The sequence below is a fragment of the Scophthalmus maximus genome, chromosome 7, assembly GCF_022379125.1.
Source record: "Scophthalmus maximus strain ysfricsl-2021 chromosome 7, ASM2237912v1, whole genome shotgun sequence".
Taxonomy (NCBI): domain Eukaryota; kingdom Metazoa; phylum Chordata; class Actinopteri; order Pleuronectiformes; family Scophthalmidae; genus Scophthalmus; species Scophthalmus maximus.
The window spans coordinates 26,155,749-26,180,078 of NC_061521.1; the positions used below are offsets into that span (position 1 = coordinate 26,155,749).

Genomic DNA, 24,330 nt, shown 5'->3' on the forward strand with positions numbered 1-24,330 from the left:
AACAGAAACAAGACGACTACTGACGCACTCATTTTTTCCCTCATCCTCATCTCTATGACGTCCCCTCAACAACAAGCAGTGTCATTTTATTCCTGGTGAAAGTTTGGTCTACTTTAGTTTTTCCATTTGAGCCTTTTTACCCCCATTAACTACATCTCTTGTCCTTTTTTATTTAATATATTATGAATATATTGGCCGTTGACATTTAGATTTATTAAATCACAGCGGGACCTCCGTCGTGCGACGGACCTCCTTGAAACAAAAACCCCGTCACGCAGTTCTCGGGCCGGAGAAATCATGTGAGAAAACGGTAACAGAAGGAGGAAACATATTCTCCTGTCAGGAAGTGGAGCTATCGTGAGAAATACACTTAGAAAAACATAGAAACAAGATAATATCGCTGACGCTATAAGAGTAATACTGTGGCTTGTGCACGTTGAAAAGCGTAAAAATTCTCTTATTGTGTGAAGCGAAAAGGGGGAGAAGAATGAAATCACAGAGCGTCGTCGACTACATGTAAAAAGGCACAAGTTGGCGATCCTGATTAAAACAGTCGTTTGGGATAATGCGCTAAAAAGGTGAGTCTGTCACACACACACACACACTCAATGAACTGCATATTTTCCGACTCTCCACAACAAACATCAGAAAGAGCCCAGAGTACATTAGAAGGCTGTCGTGGAAACGATCGAGGCAAAGAGTAAAAAACACAGGGAGCGTTCACTCGAGTAATGATTGTCTAAAAAAAACCTTCCCTTCCTTATAAGGAAACATATTCTGCTCATATTCAGGTTCATATTAATAATTTGGGTTATTCCTGTAAAACGTTCACATGCTCTAATGTTCAGTAAACACGTCAGTTTCCTGCAGCTCCTCTTCCACATCTGTCTGAAACACTTCCTGTCTCTTTAAGGCCCCTCCCTCCCAGTGAAGCCCAGAGCTGCTCTGATTGGCTCAGCAGGCTCCACTCTGTCGTGATTGGTCAACACCGTGCAGCGCGAGTAGGAAGTTCTCTCGCTTTCGTTTTGTTGGAGGGGGCGTGTCAGACTGACGGACGTCTGTAATACAGTGATGTCACCATGTTACAGAAGTATCGTCAGGGCGACTGACGAGGTGTTCAGGAGTGTCAGTGTTTTCTCCCTTAACCACAAACTTTCTGGCTTTTTAACTTTGCAGAACTTTTTACATTCACAAAAAAACCTATAAAACTAGAGGAAAGAGAAAAACTAAAAAAGCAGAATATGTCTCCTTTAATATTTTGCTTTAAGTGAACTGGTGATGTCATCTCTTACATCACAGCATCTGAACTTTGTAGTCAGAGTCCGACGGATTCATCGGTTGGTCGATAAAAAATGTCAGACATTTACAGATAAATCGTTTGCGTTATAGAAACTTAAATTTTACAGAATAAAAAAAATATTTTGTGCATTTATGTAAGAATTTTCATGTAAAAAGAAAAATATAGGTTTATTCTATTAATTCAAGTTGTATATATTTGTTTGTATGTGTTTTATTTTTATATATTCATATTTATTTATGATTAAACTGTAAAATACAAAGCCGTCTTCATAACGGCATCTTAGAATCATTTCCAATTTTACATTTTAATATCTGTATCTGCCCCCGAATATCAGTCGGACTCTAAAACTTTATCACGTGTGATCTTATGAGATGAAGTTGATTCTGTGGCTTTGCGTGTTGTTGTGACCAACTTCAAGCAAAGTGCTGCCTCCCCTCGCAGGAGGTCAAGGAGAAGCCGGAGGAGACGGCACAGTTCTCGAGACGGTCGACAACAACACGACTCCTGGGTTCAGTTTTCCCTGCGGTGTCGCCTCAGGCCAAACTTCAGCTGTGAGTGAAGGAACTGGAGAAAATAAAAAATAAAAAGTTACCCCCTCCCCTTCCTCCCTGCCTCCCCCTCCCCTCCCCGCTTGGGCCCGTCCTCTCCGACCACGCCCCCCACCGCCGCGGTCAGCGGCCTCACGTCAGCAGGCCCATCCGCGTGAGCTTGGCCGACAGGAAGGAGTGGAGGACGAACACCACGGGCTTCGGACCAGAGTGGAGGTCGAACACCTGGAGGAAGCAGGAAAACGGCGAGGACAGAACGATATGAAGTTATTTAAAAGTCAACAAAGTCGTCATAACAATAATAATCTAAAGATATGACTTCCTGTATTTGCAATACATCTGCACCTGAGGCCTGTTACAGTCGCAACATTGACACCAGTTCTTATGGATTCAAGTTTCTACCATCAGGAAACTAAAGGTCGTTCCGCGTATTTGTCCAAATAATAATGTGAACGTTGACTGACGTGTTGTCAAAGGTCATTTAGAAAAAAGACATGTGGCAACAGACCAACAAACAGACGACGTCATCGTCCTTCATCATAAAGAGGGAGGAGCGCCTCCTTGTGGAACGGAGGGGATTTTTTACGTTTGCAGTGTTTTCATCGGTCTCCACCACAAAAGATTTCATATTTCACATATGATGTAAATTTCCCTCTGACCTTTATCATCTTTTACAATTATTGTATTTTTATCATCTAATTGATTAAAACTATTGGTTGATTAATTCATAAAAAGAAAGCAAAAACTGTAATTATTAATTTCAGCTTAGTATCAAGCATCAAATACTAAACTCCGCCTCCTGTTGTGATGATTCAAGCCATATGATGACATCGTCTCTGGATCAAAGAATATGTGATCGGTCATTTTTTTGGACTAAGCAATAAAATGATCAATAATCAAAACCACAATGACATTTCAAGTGATCCAGTGACTCACCATTTCTCCCTCAGGACCCGCAAAGTCCAGGTACAGGTTGCGTATGCCGTCGTCGGCGGACATCTTGAGCTTCTCGTAGGGGTACCGGAACATCACGGCGCCGCCGGACGGGTCGACCGCCTCCCTGCTCACGGTGAAGCCCTTCTCGTAGTGAAGCGTCAGCCGGACGTCCTGCCGGTTCAACGTGCAGCCTGGGAGAGGGAGGAGGAGGGGGCGGAGCTTAAAGAACAGCAGGCGTGTGATATTCAGCAGAATTAAATCGCTGACAGGGAGGTTCTTTACTTCCTGTATTAATAAACCCCCAGCAGTCTGTTAATATTGATTTAATAGGATGTAGAGATGATTGTCACAAGGTGTTTGACTTACTGTTCATTTATCATTTATCTTGTGAGCGTAAAAATTGGAGGGATTATCTATTTTTGTTTTTTACCGGTGATCATCTGTCATCTATAGACCTTGTTGTGTGCAAGTTTGCTGCTCTAATAGTTTAAATACGTTGACTTTATTCTTTATTATTATTCTGAATACTTTTCTAATTTTTAGTATTTTTTAAATACATCACTTTCAAATAAAGTAAGTAGGTTTTTTGTTAATCCATTTGTCCATCTCTTTTATGGATGCGTGTGTGTGTGTGTGTGTGTGTATGTATGTGTGTGTGTGTGTGTGTGTGTGTGTGTGTGTTCATTCAGTTACAAGTCATTTGTGTGGTTTTGTGGTGAGCTGGTTGTGGCCGGCCCTTTGTTACCGTGAGGTCATTTGATCCCAGAGCGTTTCCATGTGTCCGACTGTAACAGCCTGAATGTTCCTGCACCACCGTGTGTGTGTGTGTGTGCGATTGTGTGTGTGTGCGATTGTGTGTGTGTATGCGTGTGTGTGTGTGTGTATGCGTGTGTGTGTGTGTGTGTATACGTGTGTGAGTGTGCGTGTGTGTGTGTGTGTGTTGTGTGTGTGTGTGTGTGTGTGTGTGCGTGTGTGTGTGTGTGTGTGCGTGTGTGCATGTGCAGCAGCAGCACAGAGGAGAAAAGGGGGCGGAGCCGCTGCAGCCGCCAACGATTGTTCTGCCCAGAGTGGAAACTTTCTCCTTCTGCTTCTCCCCTCACAACCCGTTAGTGTCACCAGCTTCCTGTCGCGTCAAAATCAGTTTTACTTGTTCTGAAAGAACAAACTCATGTGCGAGCGTTACACAGCAATGAGTTTGTGAACAGATATTTTTCTATAACTTCTGAAGTGAAACCCTCTGGTTGACGCTGCAGCTGCTGAACACTGTGACACAAACCACACGAAACCACTTCTCACAACTAGAACGTCAGCAGAGCTGGATTCTTTCTTGGTCCGCAGGGTTTCCTCTACACTAATCTTTTACAGAATTACTGCCGCCGCTCGTCCAGAATTTTATGAAATGTCTGCGAGGGCTTTTATTCATTTGACGCGACAAGACAACGACGGCGCTGCAGGCGACGCGCCCCCGAGGAGAGGGAGGGAGGACAGAGTAGTGTTACCGGGTACCCGTGAGAAAAAGATGAATTTCTGCTCATCTGTTCCTAAAACACACAAATATGAATATATTTTATTTCTGCAAACAAAGCTGACATGTCTGCAAGGACGTGTCTACTCGCCGGGAGGTTTTCACTCATCTGCCAGGACCCGTCTGTCTTGTCTACGTCCTGAATTAACGTGACGCCGCCTGTGTGTTTTGGCGCCTGTCGATTCCTGAGTTTCCCCCACGGGGGACCGATGAAGGTTCCTCTTATCTAATCTCACAGCGAGCGACACGTGGACCGAGTGAACGGTCAAAAGTCTGCCTGCACTTTAACAGAGAACGCTTCGTGGAAATACGTTCAGAAGGTTTTTTGCGTAATCCGGGTGACGAACCAACAAAGAGAGGAACAGACGGCGTTGAAGGTAATAACACTAAAGAAGTCGGACTGGACATCTGAACAAATCTGTCCTCAACACCCGCCCTCTGTCTGTGCCTGTCATGGGGGGGAGGGGCCTGAGAGAGAGAGAGCAGCGTGTCGCCCCCCCACTCACCTATAGACACTTCTTTGATGAGCTCGGCGGCGGCGTGCGCCCCCTGCACGAGCGCCCGCGTCCACGAGGACAGGTCCCAGTGGGTCTCCACTCGGAAGACGTGCGACTCGATGCCCCGGCCCGTGCCCGTCCGCGTGGCGAACACCAGGTCCGAGCCCTGGGCGGGAGACGCCCGCGCGCTGCCCGAGTGGACCAGTCTGCACAGAGAGAGGGAGAGACTTCAAGCTTCCGGAAGTTGAAGAGCTTCTTATTGATCCTGTAAACACGAAGGCCGTCGTCCTCTCACCTGGTTGCCAACAGCGGGTGTGTGAGCAGAGGGACGGACCAGGACTCTCGGTTCCACGGCACCGACTCGAACAGCAGGATGTCCTTCTCCGTCAGCGCCATGACGACGGGCCGGTACTGCTGCCGTCCGCCTTCCAGCTGCACCTGCAGAAGACGAGGAGGAGGAGGAGGAGGAAGAGGAGGAGGAGGAAGAGGAGGAAGAAGAGGAGGAGGAAGAGGAAGAGGAGGAGGAGGAGGAAGAGGAGGAGGAAGAGGAGTAGGAGGAGGAGCAGGAGGGAGGAGGAAGAGGAGGTGGAGGAAGAGGAAGAGGAGGAGGAGGAGGAAGAGGAGGAAGAGGAGGAGGAGGAGGAAGAGGAGGAAGAAGAGGAAGAGGAGGAGGAGGAGGAAGAGGAGGAGGAGGAAGAGGAGGAAGAGGAAGAGGAGGAAGAGGAGGAAGAGGAAGAGGAGGAAGAGGAGGAAGAGGAGGAGGAGGAGGAAGAGGAGGAAGAAGAGGAAGAGGAGGAGGAGGAGGAGGAGGAAGAGGAGGAGGAGGAAGAGGAGGAAGAGGAAGAGGAGGAAGAGGAGCAGGAGGAGGAGGAGGAGGAAGAGGAGCAGGAGGAGGAGGAGGAGGCGTCACGTGTCAAAGTCTCCTCGACCGCTCTGCACCAACAGGCTGCAACTAACGATTATTTTCTTTTTCGATTAACCTGTGGATCATTTTCTCGATTATTCGATTAGTTGTCTGGTTCATAAAATGAAGAAAAATGTCGATCGTGAATCATCCTCACACCAGAGATCTTCAGTTCACTGTCACATAGGAGCAAAGAAACAAGAACATATTCATATTTAAGATGAATTTTCTTAAATATGAATATGAAACTACCGATTAAACTACTTGAACCGATTAATCGATTATCAAAATAGTTGGCGATTCATTTAGTAGTCGATTACTAATCGATTAATTGTTGCAGCTCTAAGTATATTAGAGCACATATATGCAAGAAAAGTGTGTGAAGAATTATTTTAAATAGTTTGACAGGGTACAGGAATAGCGATGGGCGACCACGTCTCAGGAGGGAACAGAGGGTCGTCCACTAACCAGAAGGTCGGTGGTTCAATACCCGCTTCCTCCTGTCCAGGTGCCAGAGTGTGTATGAATGTGTGTGTCCGTCCTCGTTTTCGTCAGTGACAATATTTGTGTGTCCGTGAAAGTGACTAAACGAACACGTGTGTTTCAGTGGCTCAGCCCCATAAACAAACCCCAGGAAACCCTGTACGCAGACGGTCCGACCGGAATCTGTGATATCGCACTGCGGTGAAAACAGTGTGTGTGTGTGTGTGAGTCATAGCTGAGAGACTGCAGTGTTGGTCGGGAGGCAGTGACATTAAAACCAGACCGCGCGTGTGCGTGTGTGTGTGTGTGTTGAGTAGGTAGGCTCTACGGGAAACGATGTAATGCAACGGAAACTTTCGGTTTCCTGTCTGAGTCCAGGTCCAGAGAAACAAGAGACACACGACCTTGAAATGAAAAACTTCATCGGAGTGAGAGGTCGCGTTGCTGCAGCTGAACCCAGACCCACTTCCTGGTTCACTGAGGCTGATTGGAGGAGACACACTCACTTCCTGTATTCATCTGAGCTGTGGATACGTACACTGTGAATATATTAACCCCGTGTTTCCACACTGACGTCTAAAAGACCTTGAGCATCTCCACAAACATATACTTCATCGTGTGATATAATCTTCCGAAGCCCGAGATACCTGCTCCGCCAACCAGCCGATGTGTTTGAGGTGGGGGTGCGTGGAGGTGGAGGACGAGGCCCCCAGGTAGGCGTTGACGTGGGCCAGCGTCTGTGGCAGCAGCGCGGCGATGTTGGTGTGGACGGCGGTGAACCAGGAGTTGGCCGACGGCCCGTCCTTACAGCGCAGAACCACCGTGTGCTGCCCGTCGGGGGAGTGGAGCTCCAGCAGCCTGAGGAGACGCAGCGAGGGGATTGGTCAAGAGCTGATCAGCTGATCAGGGACGAAATACTGTGAACACCTCGTGGAAAAAAAATCAGCGTACGTATCAGGGTCAGAATTCCTGACCTGTTGTTGGTTTACAGACAGGTTTTGGGGCCTAACAGCTCTTTTTGTGTGTATATTCAAAATTGAAAATTAATTATTGCGAAAATAAATATTTGAAATGTACTTGAAACGAGCTATAAAATATAATATTGGTTGACTGAACTTGTCACTGGATCAGTTTTGTTCCGGTGTTCACTTTGTCACCTGGTTACACGTGTTATTACCGGGTGGTTTCTTTTTCCATATTTAATCTTTGGATGCTCATTTATTTAATATCCACCGCCACAAAAAGGCATTTTATTATCTGATCAAACATTCCAATCCAATGATCAGAAGTTGAAACACACACACCTAGTGATAAAACACACACACACGACCAAACACACAAACACGCAAGCACGCACACACATGCACACGCGACCACACACACGACCACACACACGACCACACGCACGCACGCACACACGCACGCACGCACGCGACCACACACACACACACACACACTCACACACACGCACGCACACGCAACCACACACACACACACACACTCACACACACGCACACGCACGCACACACACACGCACGCACGCACACACACGCACACGCAACCACACACACACACACACGCACGCACGCAACCACACACACACACACACACACACACACGCACGCACGCGACCACACCTTCACTCCCACACACTCAGCTATTTCCCTCTCTGACACAATGCACGGTCTGATCTCGGACCTGTTCTCCAGATCGGGCATGGTGAGGTTCCGGCTGATGAAGCACATCCTCAGGCTGATGACCTTCCGGTCCCGGGACGAGGACGAGGACGAGCCGCCGTGTTTGGGCGAGCCCGAGTCGTCGCTGCCGCTGTAGCTGGGCGACTGCGGCCGGACGCCGTCCCACGGCAGGTCGGCCACCAGCGACGGCTTCTTGAAGAGCGGCGACACCTCGCGGATGTACTTCACTGAGGAGGGAAGAGAGAGGAGAGGGAATCAAATATCTGAGAAGTGGTCCAGTACTCTTCAGGAGGTCGGAGGTTCGATCGCCGGCTCTCTGAGTCCGAATATCCAAGGGTTGTTGGTAGAGCTGCAACATTTAATCGATCAGTAATCGACTAGTAAAATGATTCGCCAACTATTTTGATCATCGATTAATCGGTTCTAGTTTTATGATAAAAAAAGTCATAATTCTCTTATTTCATCTTCTTACATGTGAAGATGTTCTGGTTTCTTTGCTCCTCTGTGACAGAGAACTGAAGATCTTTGGTGTGTGAACAAAACAAAACATCATCTTGGGAGTTTTGAGAAACACGTCGATAATCCACAGATTAATCGATAATGAAAATAATTGGTAGCTGCAGCTCTAGTTGTTTGTCGCCTGATGATGGAGCCGACCATCAGTGTGTGTGTGACGGACGTGGAGGTAATTACAAATTAAAGAATCCCAAAACTTTAATACCCAATTCACACTAATGTAAAAGATTCCCAATGGTTTTATAATATTCTGCTCTGGAAATGAAACGATCACAGACGAGTCTCATCCCCTGAAGGTTTCCTCAAGTCCACATCGATCAATAAAATCTTTATTGTCCCACAGGAAACATCCTCCTCCACTTTCACAAATACACGTGAGGACCTCAGACGCTCCTGGGGACGGAGTCAGAGCAGCTGCTCAGCGTCTGCGAGGCCTCAGATCGTTCGTGTGTTGATAGTTGGACCGGCTGCGGGCTCCCAGCCAATAACAGACCGTCACTCAGGATCTATGATCTATGGTGCGACCCGCCGCGAGGGAACACTCGCCCTGGTTTCGACTGGCTCGTCCGGGGCCCGGTCGGACTGAGACTTCTTTGAGCACGACTGGAGAAAAGAGGTGCGAGCGTTCGTCCGAGCTGAAGTTGAAAACATTCTTAATTACTGACACTATGGACGTCGCTCACATTCCAGCCGGGAAGTGGGAACGTGAAGAGTTCCCTGCTTATCTTCCAGCGAGTCCCATGAGGACATAATGTTTCTCTCTGTGTGAAATTATCTTAACAAAACAAAGGGAGTGGACTTGGCCCCCGAAAAGCTGTGTGTTTGGCAAAGGGAGGAAATTCTGCTCCGATGTGGTGGATCCACTTTCCACATTTGGTCCTCGAACGCCTCCCGGGCCTCACTGGCACACACACACGCTCACACACACGCTTACACACACACACGCTTACACACATACACACTCTCGCTCACACACGCTCACACACACACACGCTCACACACACACGCTCACACACACTCTCGCTCACACACACACACACACGCTTACACACACAGACACTCACACACACACTCTCGCTCACACACACACACACACGCTTAGACACACAGACACGCACACACACACACACACACTCTCTCACACACACACACACACTCTTTCATCTTCCCTTGGACATGACGTGACACATTTCTATGTCCTCAGTGTGTCTTTCTTTGTGTGTGTGTCTCGGATCATTGAGTCATTTATGAAACCTGAGTCGAGGCGTTCAGGAGATATTAGGTTTGAGAAAGTGTGTGTGTGTGTGTGTGTGTGTGTGCACATAAGTCAAATATGATCCAAGTGTGAAGCAATGTGCTCGTGGATGTGCAGCTCGTGTGAACATCAGGTCGTGAGAAAGAAAAGGATCCTCGTCCTCGTCGAACCAGACGCTCTGGAACGTTCCTGAACGCTCCCGTATCTGAGAGGACGTTCTTCTGCTGCAGACACTTTCAGACTCTCAGAATAAACAATCATCAGTGATGGTTGAGCTGCAACACGTCGTCTCGGGTTGGGCCTGTGCTGAGTGGAGAGACGCTGCAGGACGTCACCACGGACCTGGAACTCTTCTTCCTTAAGTTGACAATTCAAAGGATCACGTCGGAATCTGTCGTGTGTTGTAGAGGTTCCGTCCATGTGATCTGAACGTCCAACGTCAGCGAGCGGCGGAGGAGGAGGAGTTCCTGTGATCTGCCGGTTCGTAGTGATGAGTAGTCAAAGATTGGAATTTATTTTTAGAGGCGAGATTTAAAGACAGATGTTTCAAAAGAGCAACTTCAGCCTGAACTGGATCTGAAATACGACCGAGGTCACTTTGCATCCAGTCCTCTCTTATTTTCTCTTCTTTCATCTTCCTCCTCTTCTCTTCCACCATCCCTCTCTCTCACTGTCCATCTTTAACAAGTCGTAGTTCAGGGTGAAACACGTTCAGGAGCAGATAAGTAGAACGGAGGTTCTTGTCATTTGGGATTCGGTTTGTAAACGTGGGACCAGAGTTTCGGTTCCCGACCTCGTTTCCATCCAACGATCGTGAAGAGACGAGGCTCCTCCCACATCCACTAACTGTCGCACTTGAAGCACCACTGGACCCAGACGAGGAGATGTTTCCTATTTTCCAAATCCTTTCCTCAATTTCTGGCTCTTTGATTTTCATTTATTGAGTTGAACTTTATTCTTCACAATGAGAATCTGTGGCTTGTTGAACACGCTCCGCGGCTCGCGAGCGCTCCGTTGTGTAATGTGTCGGCAGCGAGGACGAGCGTACATCTGCTTCCATTCATCTTCTCCTGTCGGGTCTCAATTGGAAAAAGCCCGCGAGCACTCTTCAGTCCTCGATGTCGCAGAAACAGAAATCGAATCCAGCGTCGTCGTGGAACTTCAACTCGTTTCACAGCTGAGATGCTACGAACACTGCGACCGGCTTCGTCCGACGTGCCGTGACACAATCACCTGATCCATACGACCCGTCGGCAGTCGGGCCGCGACCCAACACTCACTGACGCTAGTGAAGGAATCATAAGTGTTAAGAATAAAGTACATTCAACAACATGGACGATGCTTCTATCAGAGTTTGATCCTGAATGACAAAGAAAAGTGCTTTGAGCTAAATGCTAATTAGCTCACAATGCCGCTGCTAACATGCTAATGTTTAGACGGGATCATATGTTCACCAGTTATTCTGGTGTTAACATGCTAATAAAGGCTAATTAGCATGTTAACAACTCAATTTTCTGACCTGATGCTGCAGCTGGATGAGGAGAATACGATTCATCCCAGAGTTTGATTTCAAAAGTAACAAAATGTAATACTCAAATTACAATGTAGCGGCGTCCTCACTAGGGGGCGCGACCTCCGGAGGCCGCGTTTGAAGAGCGATTCTTTCAAGCGCGGCCGAGAAATTCGTTCTTCTGTTCCGAGCAAACGTAACTCAGGGTTTCACCGAGCGTCGGAGACTAAGCTAACAAGCTAGCTGTGTCACCAGTGTGAGTGATGAGTTGACTTCGTATGCTAGTAGTTCCGCCTGTGGTCCAGCAGAGGGCGCTGGTTAATGTCCTACAGTGCTAATACGCTTCTTTCTCTCTATCTGTGCAACACAACGACGCTAATTCAATTTAACATTCAAACAACTTTGAACGATTTTAAAAGAGACGGTGAGATGCTCTGCTGTTGTCTGCCGTCGACCGCTGCCGCATGATGTCATCAAACACAGAACCAATGAATGTGTGCTCAGATGCTTCAATCCTGCCTTTTAAAGCAAATTGGTTCAAATGATGTTGAGTTTTTTTCCTTTTCTCTCCTGTCAGAACCGATAACTCTGTTATCTTCAGTCCGTCTCACTCAGACCAAATCATCTGTCCTCTTTCCATCTCTCCAGACAGATTCACTTCTTCATATCGCGACATTCCACGTCCCTGTGTCCGTCTCTCCAACTCATTCGCTCCTTCGAGCTCGTTGCTCAGCTCCGTTTCTTCCTTCTAATCAGGTCGGTGTCCACAGAGGACGACCACGACGATGCGGATGAAAGCGCGTATGTGTGCATCTACTTTAATGTGTGTGTGCATCTACATTAATGTGTGTGTGCATCTACTTTAACGTGTGTGTGCATCTACATTAATGTGTGTGTGCATCTACATTAACGTGTGCATCTACTTTAATGTGTGTGTGCGCATCTACATTAACGTGTGTGTGCATCTACTTTAATGTGTGTGTGCATCTACTTTAATGTGTGTGTGCATCTACTTTAATGTGTGTGTGCATCTACTTTAATGTGTGTGTGCATCTACATTAATGTGTGTGTGCATCTACATTAACGTGTGCATCTACTTTAATGTGTGTGTGCGCATCTACATTAACGTGTGTGTGCATCTACTTTAATGTGTGTGTGCGCATCTACATTAACGTGTGTGTGCATCTACTTTAATGTGTGTGCGCATCTACTTTAATGTGTGTGTGCATCTACTTTAATGTGTGTGCGCATCTACATTAACGTGTGTGTGCATCTACTTTAATGTGTGTGTGCATCTACTTTAATGTGTGTGTGCATCTACATTAATGTGTGTGCATCTACATTAATGTGTGTGTGCATCTACATTAATGTGTGTGTGCATCTACATTAACGTGTGTGCATCTACATTAATGTGTGTGTGCATCTAATTTAATGTGTGTGTGCATCTACTTTAATGTGTGTGAGCATCTACTTTAATGTGTGTGTGCATCTACATTAATGTGTGTGTGCATCTACTTTAATGTGTGTGAGCATCTACTTTAATGTGTGTGTGCATCTACATTAATGTGTGTGTGCATCTACTTTAATGTGTGTGAGCATCTACTTTAATGTGTGTGAGCATCTACTTTAATGTGTGTGAGCATCTACTTTAATGTGTGTGCGCATCTACATTAACGTGTGTGTGCATCTACTTTAATGTGTGTGTGCATCTACTTTAATGTGTGTGTGCATCTACATTAATGTGTGTGCATCTACATTAATGTGTGTGTGCATCTACATTAATGTGTGTGTGCATCTACATTAACGTGTGTGCATCTACATTAATGTGTGTGTGCATCTAATTTAATGTGTGTGTGCATCTACTTTAATGTGTGTGAGCATCTACTTTAATGTGTGTGTGCATCTACATTAATGTGTGTGTGCATCTACATTAATGTGTGTGTGCATCTACTTTAACGTGTGTGTGCATCTACTTTAACGTGCGTGTGCATCTACTTTAATGTGTGCAGGGCAGATTCCCCCCAGAGACGCCAACCGACCGATGAACATCCCCCACGAGGCCCGATCATCTGCCTCGCTTCACACGTCAAGGGAAAGAGAAAACAGGGAAGAGGATGGACAGAAGAAATGAAGAGGAGGAGGAGGAGGAGAGTCTGACTTGACACATATTTGGTTGTGGCCGTAGTTTTGCCGCAAAGCTGCTCGTAAAGCCACACACACACACACACACACACACACACACACACACACACACACACACACACACACACACACACACACACACACACACACACACACACACACACACACACACACACACACACACACACACACACACACACACACACACACACACACACATCTTATAGTGAGGCCTAAATAACAAAATAATAGCTTGCAGAGGAGAAAGTCAGGCAGTCGGACCCCGAAAGTTTTTCCCCTAAAACTGCCCAGAAATTCCCGTGTGGTTTGGCCCACTCCTCTTTCACTCCTCTCTCAGGCCTCTCTCGCTCTCCTCACTCCTTCTTTCCTCAACCCCCCCCCCCCCACACACACTCTCCCTCCTTCTCCATCTCTCCTCTCTGTTCCCACACCTCGCCTGCAGTTCCACCTCCCCAGCTCCAAATCTGTTTCTGCCAGAAACATAATGAGAACAATGTGTCACAACAAAGCTCCAATATAGAGGTCGAGTGTGTGTGTGTGTGTGTGTGTGTGTGTGTGTGTGTGTGTGTGTGTGTGTGTGTGTGTGTGGTTCACCTCTCTTGTGAACTCACGCACATACATTCATAACAGCGTGTATAAACTGTCACTTTGTCATATGGTACATTGATTTTCTTTCTTATTTATGAGTCGATATTAATATTTAAATTGTGTTAAAATGAGAAAATGAATTTCTTCTTTTAACTGGAATTTTACTGGTCACTTCTCTGGTTTATAAGGTTGAATAGTTTAACGTACTTAGTTTGGTCCTTCTGTAAAATAAAAGTTACATAATCGCCGTCCATGAAAATCTCAAATTGACTGATATCAAATATTATTATCCTCGAATCGTTCGGGCTCCTGTTGCGGACAAACTACGTCTCTCACACACTCGGATCATAACAAGAAAACATTTCCCTTGATTCCTCCAACAGAGTCACACCTGAGTTTTTCTATTTGAATATGAACCCTCCCCCAAAAAAGGATAAAGATTATGTGCAAAAATATTCACCGTCACCACTCGGACTGAACCAACCGACGCCTGTGGGTCAGTTTCACAAACACAAAGACAAACTCGCTCCGCGACAGGAAGTCGAGACTAAAGTCCAGCGACCGCACGCAACAGAGCCAACGGGCCAATCACAGCTCAGAGGCTGGTTACAAGAGTCGCTTCCGTTCGCCTCGCGGAACATAAACCCCGCCCACTTTCAGATAATCGGCTGCGATTGGACGGAAAGATTTTCTGACGAAGGGGGAAATCACTTCCCACCGGAGGAGGTCGAGTCCGTGCGTCTGACCGAGGGAATTTAAAATTTGCTCCCAGAACTTCGTCTGGCGACGTTTCTCCTGGTGAAGGATCATGTGACCCCCCGTCGCCGATGAGTCACGTAGTGTGAACAGCACAGCGACTGGAGACTGCAGAGATCTGATCGTATGACTTTGATAATCGTGTCGTGTCTCCGAGGCGTTTCTTTCACTCAGTCGTGATGCTCGTCGCAGCGTCGACGCCTCGTGTGATCCACGGACACGTGAAGTCGTCTCCAGCGATGCAGACGCTCGGCAGCTGAGGCCGAGAAATGAAAAACGTCTCCTGAGACCAGCGACTCGTCTCCTCACAGAAACTATGTGGTGGTTTCTGCCCGAGAGCAGCAGCTGGTGAACAAGTCGTGAAAACGGTTAATTCTCTGTAGTCGTTTGAGCCACAACATCTCGGAGACAAACATCTGAAACCCTCGGTATGTGAAACCAGAACTACGGCTCCGCACCACAAGGCTGAGTGGAAACATGTGGCCCTTTCTTTCTTTTTTGACATTGGGTTTGGTGGCCACATGAGAAATGCTAAAACTTTAAGGTACATTTCTCTAAGACGTCATGGATTTGACTAAACATATTTTTTTGAGGGCTTGGATTTTTGCTTAGAAACCATCTGTGTCCATCGTGTGGTTGTAAAACCTTCATCATGTGACTTCAGGGAAGACAAACTTGTTTCCTGGCGTCGTTCAACTTCATGTGATGGATTCAAACGTCCAAGAAGATGATGGTCTGACGCAAACACACCGCTCGCACATTTTAAAGAGACGCTCCAGAAAACCACAGACACGTCGCCTGCGGACGAATGTCGACGCTGGTGGAGTTCGTACCGAGGCGACTGCCGACAGACGTCTGTGGCAGAAGGAAACCGACCAACCAGCGCAGTCGACCGACCGACCGACCGACCGACCGACGGACGGACGGACGGTCGGCGAGTTTTGGCATCGGACACAAAAGAAAAGGACGTGATCTCCGTCAGGGCCTGTCCCCGTTTCATCAATGGCCTGAGTTCGGTATGTGCCTGGTTTTATTCTTCCAATTAGTCGCACAAAGAGCTCCTCCTCGTCCTCGTCCTCCCCCCGACCCAGACAGACACAAGGGAACGCTGCAGCAAAACTTCCACTGATCATATATGGGAAATATGGGATGTTGTACCTTTCTGTCAGCTGTTAATGGGGCAGTTAACAGGAGCTCATTCATTCGTCTTTAAGGCCTCGAGGAGGAGGAGGACGAGGAAGAGGAAGAGGAGGAGGAGGAGGAGGAAGAGGAGGACGAGGAAGAGGAGGAGGAGGAGGACAAGGAAGAGGAGGAGGAGGAGGAGGAAGACCAACCCCCTCATTAACAACCTCAGCCCTGACGAGAGACATCGAGATGTTGATGAGAACCTACGCTGTAAGAAAGACTTTCAGATTTTAACTTGGTCTCGGTAACAGACAACATGACGGACTGAGATATTTCAGCAGACCACGACGTCACTGGGAGAGAAGTTCCCAGTCGCTCTGACAGTCGCTGACCTAATTAACAAGCAAACGAAAAGAGAAACTAGCTCGTGACAAACTGAGGAGAACCAACATGCGGGTCAACATCTTTGACTCCGAGCTCCATTAAAGAGCCAAACACAACCCCGACTCCAAACATCACCAAGGTGAGAATGATGTGACCGCCCAGAGAGAGTCGACGTCTCCGAGTGAAGTCGAATGTTCGAAACACAAACCTCAGACCCTTGACTGACACTGATGAAGACTATGGAGGAAGATTACGGCAAATGAGTTCCCTCCTATGACTCAACACCTGCTGAGACAAGTCAAGAAACATCTCATCAGATCCTGTTGGATACGGGAGGTGATCATCGACCGGACGTGGTCACTGGGTCCAGGAAATGAAGCGAATGCGTCAAAGTGTGTGAAGCCTGTATTCTGTGTCCTGACCAGCAGAGGGCGACTCTATGAGAACGACTTCTCACTTGATTTATAACGTCAGAAAACAGTTTATGGTTCATTCTCTAGTTTCAGGTCTTCTTCCAACAACATTAACCATTTACAGTCAAATACGATAAAGAAACCGTAGCGTGGCTACAGCGTGATTGACAGCTGGTCCATCCAATCGGTGCGACGCGTGCGTGACATCGTGATAGTACCGTCCGCAAGACTGACGAGGCGTTTGAGGAGCAGAGTGTTTTCTCCCTTTACCGCACAGACTTTGGACTTTTTAACTTCCGTGAACTTTTTCCATACACAAGAAAAAACTATAACACACGAGAGAAAAACTGAAAAAGCAGAATGTGTCTCCTTTAAACAATGAGCTGAGACCTGATCACCAGATCAATCATCAATATGACTGTATTGATAATTATATTATTCTTAAAATAAGCAAAGTCGTCTCTTCGCTCTTTACAGAAGTATCAGATATCTGCGTGTCGTTGACCGACGTTTCTAACTTTGAATATCTTGAAACAAACGTAACGATCTAGAGCTCGACATCATCATCATCTAATCTGAGATCAGACTGAGATCAGGACTTTTATAGACTCGACACTTGTGTCTTGTGGCTTCAGCAGTAATTGAGAAAAACAAACCAGAGGGTTGAAGAGTTGATTCCATAAAGTTCTCACGCTGGATATTTCAAGTCTCTGGGGACGAATTTAGATCGTCAACATGTTCGGACCAATGAGGTCGAAGAAATTGAAAAGTTTGGACAAAAAAGTTGATTTACAAGAAGCTGGACGGTCGAACCGAACTGTACACGCTCACAGAATCAGTCCTCTAGATATGAATATGATATGAGTGATTTGTTTTCATCAAGATCCATGAATTATTCTCTAGGACCCAGATCTCACAATGTTAAAGAAAGAGAAAAACATTGAATGGATTCTTTCCTGGTCCGTGTTCCATCCTTCTGCCACGTTTTAGAAATTATGTACAGTACTTTTTAAATCCTGCACACAAACAAACAAACAAACAACCCACAAACAAACAACCATCCCACAAACGGACCGAGCTGTTTTTGGAAAAAGTGTTTGTGTCGGATATTTCGAGTCGAGTGCAGAAAGAGTCTGGGGCCGAATTTAAATAAAGAAGTCGCCGCTTCAGACGAATACGGTTGAAATAATTTCATAGTTTGGTCGAAGGGTTTAATAAAAAACCCAGAGTCTGTTCTTTTATTACTTCCGTCACATTCTCAGCAACAACAACAAAAAGAGTTTGCTGCAAACTGTGGAGCAACACCAGTCCCAGAGACGCGGGCGTTGACCTTTGCCCTAAATACGCACATGCGAGCGGAGGTCAGGAATGTGGGGCACCTCAGCTAATTGTGAGAATATCTGGGGGGGGGGGGGGGGGGGGGGGGGCTGCAGCCTCGTTCAGAGGAAGAGTCGGTCCACAAACAAACGTCAAACTGACAAACAGTGACGAGCAGCCGACACATTCCTGCAGCCGGAGGTCGGCGTCCGGACGGAGGTCGGCGTCCGGACGGAGGTCGACGTCTGTCCGTCTGGACGGAGGTCGGCGTCCGGACGGAGGTCGACGCCTGGATGGAGGTCGGCGTCCGGACGGAGGTCGGCGTCCGGACGGAGGTCGGCGTCCGGACGGAGGTCGACGTCTGTCCGTCTGGACGGAGGTCCACGTCCGGACGGAGGTCGGCGTCTGGACGGAGGTCGACGTCTGTCCGTCTGGACGGAGGTCGACGTCTGTCCGTCTGGACGGAGGTCCACGTCCGGACGGAGGTCGGCGTCTGGACGGAGGTCGACGTCTGTCCGTCTGGACGGAGGTCGACGTCTGGACGGAGGTCGACTCCTGGACGGAGGTCGGCGTCCGGACGGAGGTCGGCGTCCGGACGGAGGTCGACTCCTGGACGGAGGTCGGCGTCCGGACGGAGGTCGGCGTCTGTCCGTCTGGACGGAGGTCGACATCTGTCCGTCTGGACGGAGGTCGACATCTGTCCGTCTGGACGGAGGTCGACGTCTGTCCGTCTGGACGGAGGTCCACGTCTGTCCGTCTGGACGGAGGTCCACGTCTGGACGGAGGTCGACGTCTGTCCGTCTGGACGGAGGTCCACGTCTGTCCGTCTGGACGGAGGTCGACGTCTGTCCGTCTGGACGGAGGTCCACGTCCGGACGGAGGTCGGCGTCTGGACGGAGGTCGACGTCTGTCCGTCTGGACGGAGGTGTCCGGACGGAGGTCGACGTCTGGACGGAGGTCGACGTCCGGACGGAAGTCGATGTCCGGACGGAGGTCGGCGTCCGGACGGAGGTCGACGTCAGGCCGGAGGTCCACGTCTGGACGGAGGCGGCAGCACGTCGCCCTCACAAACCAAAACTTGAAGGAATAAAATGACTTGGACGTGTCTGTCGCTGCAGCAGATGATTTCACTTCCTGATCAAATCAAGAATCACAGAATTCAAGGACAGAAACGAGTGAATAACCGGTTGTCAAAGATTCTCGTTCTCCAGTTTTGACAAGAAGCAACTCTCCTCTGCCGAGCTTCCGTCTGTGCAGCGTCTGCGTGTTCGGTCTAGTTGGAGATCGACCAGGAGCCGACTGCAGCTCTCTGCATCACATCGCAGTGGAAACTATTGCAAAATTGCAGGTTGTTCTGTTCTGGATTTGAAAGGTTTGTGAGGTTTGTTTCTTTGTGTCCTATTCAAGACTTCTTGTCGTGTCACATGATCTCGGCGCAGCGACAGATTCTTCCACTTGTATTGAATCAGTGGTTTGTTCCTGCTGTTGGAACTTCTCCTAGTTCGCAGCCTCTCACAGTCGAATGAGTCCGTCACAGTCGACCTCGGTTTATTTCGGGACACAGATCATCGATCAGCTCCGAGCTCGTCAGTATTCAGCAGCCGGCGATTTCCAAACCATTAAACTCTGCTTTTAGATTTTTCCCGGCCCAAAGTTTCCAAACCCCGAGGGCCAGCCCCCCTGCCCCCCCCCCCCTTCATTCAATCCTTTTTCTAAAGATTGTAAAGTTCAGAACCGGAACACTCGTCTCCATGGAGCTCAGCTCCTGGACCAACAGAGGAACACGTAATACGATGTACAACTGACTCTAGTGGACAATTATCTTTCCAAAACAAAAATCTCATCGCATCTCTTCTAGTTGTAAATCAATTATTGAATTGGTCTATAAGACGTCAGAAAAGATGGATTTCATGTCCTTCAAAGTGCTTTGTTGCGTCTGAGGCCTGAACACAAAGTCTGAACTCTGGATCACTTTGCTCTGAAGCGACGCGACTCGTGTCGGACCAATGAACCGAACAACAAATCCATTAATCGGAAAAGATTATGGGCAGATGAATCGAAACAGAAAACAATCGTCCGACGCAGCTCGACACTGAGACGTCGACAGACTGGTCGGTTTCATCCTTTGAAACCAGCGAGTACATGTTTCATGTTCGTGGCCTCACATTTAACTTTGTGGGTTATGTAGTTTGACCTCTGACCTTTGGTGTGTTTGTTTTACGGAACATGGACCAAGAAAGATTCCGTCAGATGTCTGTGTGGATCTGGACAGAGAAGTTTTACATTTCACCACTTTTCCGAGGGATTAATTTATGGATCTTGATGAAAACAATCAGGAATATTTCGTGGACCGATCTGACGTCTACGTGTGAGAGAGTTGGTGCAGCTTGGTTGAATTAAAGGAAACTCTTGTTGTTGGAGGTTTGAACTTTGCTTCATAAAGGTTCAGTTTGTTCTTTGATGCTTTGGTGAGAAGCTTCTGCTTTGAGATTTTTCTCTGGATTGTTCCATGTTCCTCTCTGCTTCCTCTTCCTCTCTCCTTCCTCTTCCTCTCTCCTTCCTCTTCCTCTCTTCAGCTTCACTGTTTTCAAATCTCACCTCGTCACGTTCACAGTGAGAAGTTGAAACTCTTTATCTGCAGCAGCTCTCAGTGATTAAAGATCAACACAGTGAGTCGGACTGAGGCGACTCTTCTGTTGACACTGATCAAAGACACCGCTGCTCTTCATCCTCCTCCTCATCCTCATCATCCCCCCTTCCTCCTCCTCTTCCTCCTCATCCCCCTCCTCTTCATCCTCCTCCTCCTCTTCCTCCTCATCACCCCCCCTTCCTCCTCCTCCTCATCCACCTCCTCCACCTCCTCCTCCTCATCATCCTCCTCCTCCTCCTCATCCTCATCCACCTCCTCCTCTTCCTCCTCACCCCCCCTTCCTCCTCCTCTTCCTCCTCCTCCTCTCCCTCCTCCTCTTCATCATCCCCCCTTCCTCCTCCTCCTCCTCTTCCTCCTCCTCATCCTCCTCCTCCTCCTCATCACCCCCCCTTCCTCCTCCTCCTCGTCCTCCTCCTCATCATCCTCATCCACCTCCTCCTCCTCTTCCTCCTCCTCATTCCCCCTTCCTCTTCCTCCTCCTCCTCTTCCTCCTCATCATCCTCATCCACCTCCTCTTCCTCCTCCTCCTCCTCATCCCCCCTTCCTCTTCCTCCTCATCCTCCTCTTCCTCCTCATCACCCCCCTTCCTCCTCCTCCTCTTCCTCCTCATCATCCTCATCCACCTCCTCCTCCTCCTCTTCCTCCTCCTCATCCCCCCTTCCTCTTCCTCCTCATCCTCCTCTTCCTCCTCATCACCCCCCTTCCTCCTCCTCCTCCTCCTCCTCATCATCCTCATCCACCTCCTCCTCCTCCTCTTCCTCAGACCCACCAGGACTGTTTGTTCATCTCAGTTGTATCAGAGTGAAGAAGGAATATTTATGTGACGTTAAATATGTCAAGTTAAAGTTAACAAGCTGCTGCTCCTTATTTAAAAAAGTGTTTCAATAGTTTTGCTCTTGTTAGAATAAAAACTTGAGGTTTTAGTGAAGTTTACTGCACTTTGCACCTCTGGGGTCAAAGTGCCACGTGACACCTTTCCAGGTGCACTTTTAAAACGGATGAATATAAAAGCAGTATCGACCCCGGAGGAGCCCCGGCCCCCCGGACCCGACCCCCGGACCCGACCCGGCCCCCCGGCCCCCCGGACCCGACCCCCGGACCCGACCCGGCCCCCCGGACCCGACCCCCGGACCCGACCCGGCCCCCCGGCCCCCCGGACCCGACCCCCGGACCCGACCCGGCCCCCCGGACCCGACCCGGACCCCCGGCCCCCCGGACCCGGCCCCCGCCTCGCAGCGGCCCCACTCACCCTCCAGCGTCACCTCCCTTCCCGCCTTCTTCAGCGCCTGCACCGCCAGGTCGTGCGTCGCCTCGCGCAGGTCGCTGCCGTTCACCGACAGGATCGCGTCGCCGACGCGCAGCGCGCGGCTCTGGTCGGCGGCGAGTCCCGGGAAGATCTTGGAGATGAGGATGGGCATCCGGTTCTCGCGGCCCCCCTTGATGCTGATGCCCAGGCCGCCGGACTCCTGCTTGACGACGCGCACTTTGCGCACCGCCTCCGAGGAGCCGCCTGCGTCCGGGGCCGCGGGGCCCGGCCCGTCGCCCTGCCGCGAGCCGAAGCTGGAGCCCGGGCTGCCGTAGCTGGAGCCGGGACTCCCGAAGTCAGAGTTCGTGCCGTTATTCGGGTGCTTCCCCCCCGGGTTGCCGGCGCCGTAGCTCCCGTCGGGGGGACCCCGGCTGGCGACCCCGCGGCCGCCCCCGTGGCCCTGGTTGTGGTTGTGGTGCTGGTCCGGACCGCGCGCTCCACAGGTCGCCCCCGGGCTCGTGCCCGGCTCGTTTCCGTTCGACAAGCCGTTGCGCAGGCCCGCGGGAGGAGAGTCCCAGTGGCGGCTGCCCGCCCCCGGCGCGGCCGCCTCCGCCTCGGCCGTCAGGGTGAGCGTCTCCCGGGTGAGCTCGGCCGCCACGCGGATCCAGCGGTCGCGGAGCAGCAGGTCCAGCTGCCCGTTCTTGTCCGCCCTGGTCCACACCGCCATTCCCCGGGCCGCCGCTGCTCACACTGAACTCATCGGATCAACTTTCCTCCTCCTCCTCCTCCTCCTCCTCTTCGTCAGGGCGCAGCGCGCGAGCAGCGACTCGGCTCCACTGGCCCGCATCGACACACCCACTCACACGGGGCCCGCGGGGGGAGAGGAGCAGGAGTCGCCCCCCTCCAGCCTCCAGCCTCCACCTCCACCTCCAGGAAGAGGAAAAGAGAGGGAAAAGAGAAGAGCCGCAGTCCGAGGAGCGACGGGCTCAGCGGCTTGTTGTGGAGCTCAGCCTCGAAAGCTGCTGGCGCTGCACCGCCAAGTCCACGACAGACACACGGGAGGCACTTCCGGCCACACCTTTCACAATAAAGTACGACACAAAAGGACACCAAAGGTGAAAAACTAATTGAGCAGCTAATAGAAAATCACAAACAAATTTAAATAAAGTTCGACACTGCATACTAACACAAACAAACAGCATTTTTTTCATAAAGTGTCATGAACAATATTTATCAATAAATAAATACATTAGATATGTCCAGGGAAAAAACGAGTGCTGACATTAATGCAACTTAATTTAGTGTTTTACACTTTTCAGCCAGTCACTCATTTAATTCACATAAATTCACAATATATTTTTATACATTCTTTTGTATTTGTAATTTTATATTTTTTTATATAATTTACTATATAAAATCGATTCAGAAAACTGACGTTTCTAACCTTTATTGTCTTATAAAGTCTAAATCGATAAGCCCCCCCCACACACACACATACACACACATACACACACACACATGCACATACACACACATACACACACACACACACACACACACACACACACACACACACACACAGAGCGGAACAATAAAGACAGGAAGTGAGTCGTAAAATTCCAGATTTACAAAAGAGGAAACATCAAAGTCTGGTGAACAAAGATAGAGATGCAGAAATAAAAAGTAGGAAATGAAAAGGGGAAACAAATCCAGAGAATTAAAACTGAATAAAGGGAAATACCACTGAAACTTTGTAACATGTTTAAAAAAGTAATTTTTTAATATTTTTTTCTAAAATTAAAAAAACAATTTTGAACTAAAATTAAAATACTTTTTAAATAAAATGAAATAATATTTTTCAAATAAAATGTAGAAAATATTTTTTACTAAAAAAAACGCGCCTGAAAAAAGTCAATCTTGGTTTTGCTCTTTCAAAACTTGCGTTAAGTTGGATTCATGGGCCATATGATATGGATTATAGGGAGTAAAAAAATGATATTGATATATATATATTGCCTGATATATTCCTTTTAATGTCCCTCTCTCTCTAAATACACACATATATTCATACATTTTCACCATTTCATAATTATCGCAAAAATAAATCATTAAATATTGAAATATAATATTGGATATTGCCGATACCAATTTATCTGCGATAAAAATATCGTATCTATCAGTCCACTAAGCTTTTATTTTGTAAGCAAAATCCTCCCACTTCCGCTCACCTCCCGTCTCACTGCAGGAGGCTTGTGAACTTTTGAGGAAGTGAACTCAGAGCCGGATGACAGACAGGCGACAGCCAATAGACGTGAAGATTATATATTCATGATGATAGAGGTGTGTGTGTGTGTGTGTGTGTGTGCGTGTGTGTGTGTGTGTGTGTGTATGTGTGTGAGTGTGTGTGTGTGTGTGTGTGTGTGAGTGAGTGTGTGTGTGTAAAGCCTTCTTAAGTTCACTGACCGCGGTGCAGCTCTAGGATCGGACACGTCACTGATGGAAACCTTCGCTTTCATA

General features: G+C 48.4%; 1 protein-coding gene across 1 annotated transcript; it reads right to left on the minus strand.

The window, feature by feature from the left end:
- Positions 1-1,227: 1,227 nt before the first annotated feature.
- On the minus strand, positions 1,228-22,847 carry sntb2 (syntrophin, beta 2). The gene is made up of 7 exons (XM_035641582.2): positions 21,817-22,847; positions 7,892-8,117; positions 6,841-7,051; positions 5,102-5,244; positions 4,816-5,012; positions 2,785-2,975; positions 1,228-2,073 (listed from the first exon to the last, which is right to left on the minus strand). Exons 1-7 carry the CDS (start codon positions 22,538-22,540, stop codon positions 1,981-1,983), a joined length of 1,785 nt encoding a protein of 594 aa, XP_035497475.2. The 5' UTR covers positions 22,541-22,847; the 3' UTR covers positions 1,228-1,980.
- Positions 22,848-24,330: the final 1,483 nt, after the last annotated feature.

Coding starts and splice junctions, on each gene's coding strand:
- sntb2 (XM_035641582.2), bottom strand. CDS start 22,540: ATGGCGGTGTGGACCAGGGCGGACAAGAACGGGCAGCTGGACCTGCTG. Junction 5,245..6,840: donor TCGGCTGGTTGGCGGAGCAG/GTATCTCGGGCT, acceptor CGTCTTCTGCAG/GTGCAGCTGGAAGGCGGACG. Junction 5,013..5,101: donor CACCCGCTGTTGGCAACCAG/GTGAGAGGACGA, acceptor CTCTCTGTGCAG/ACTGGTCCACTCGGGCAGCG.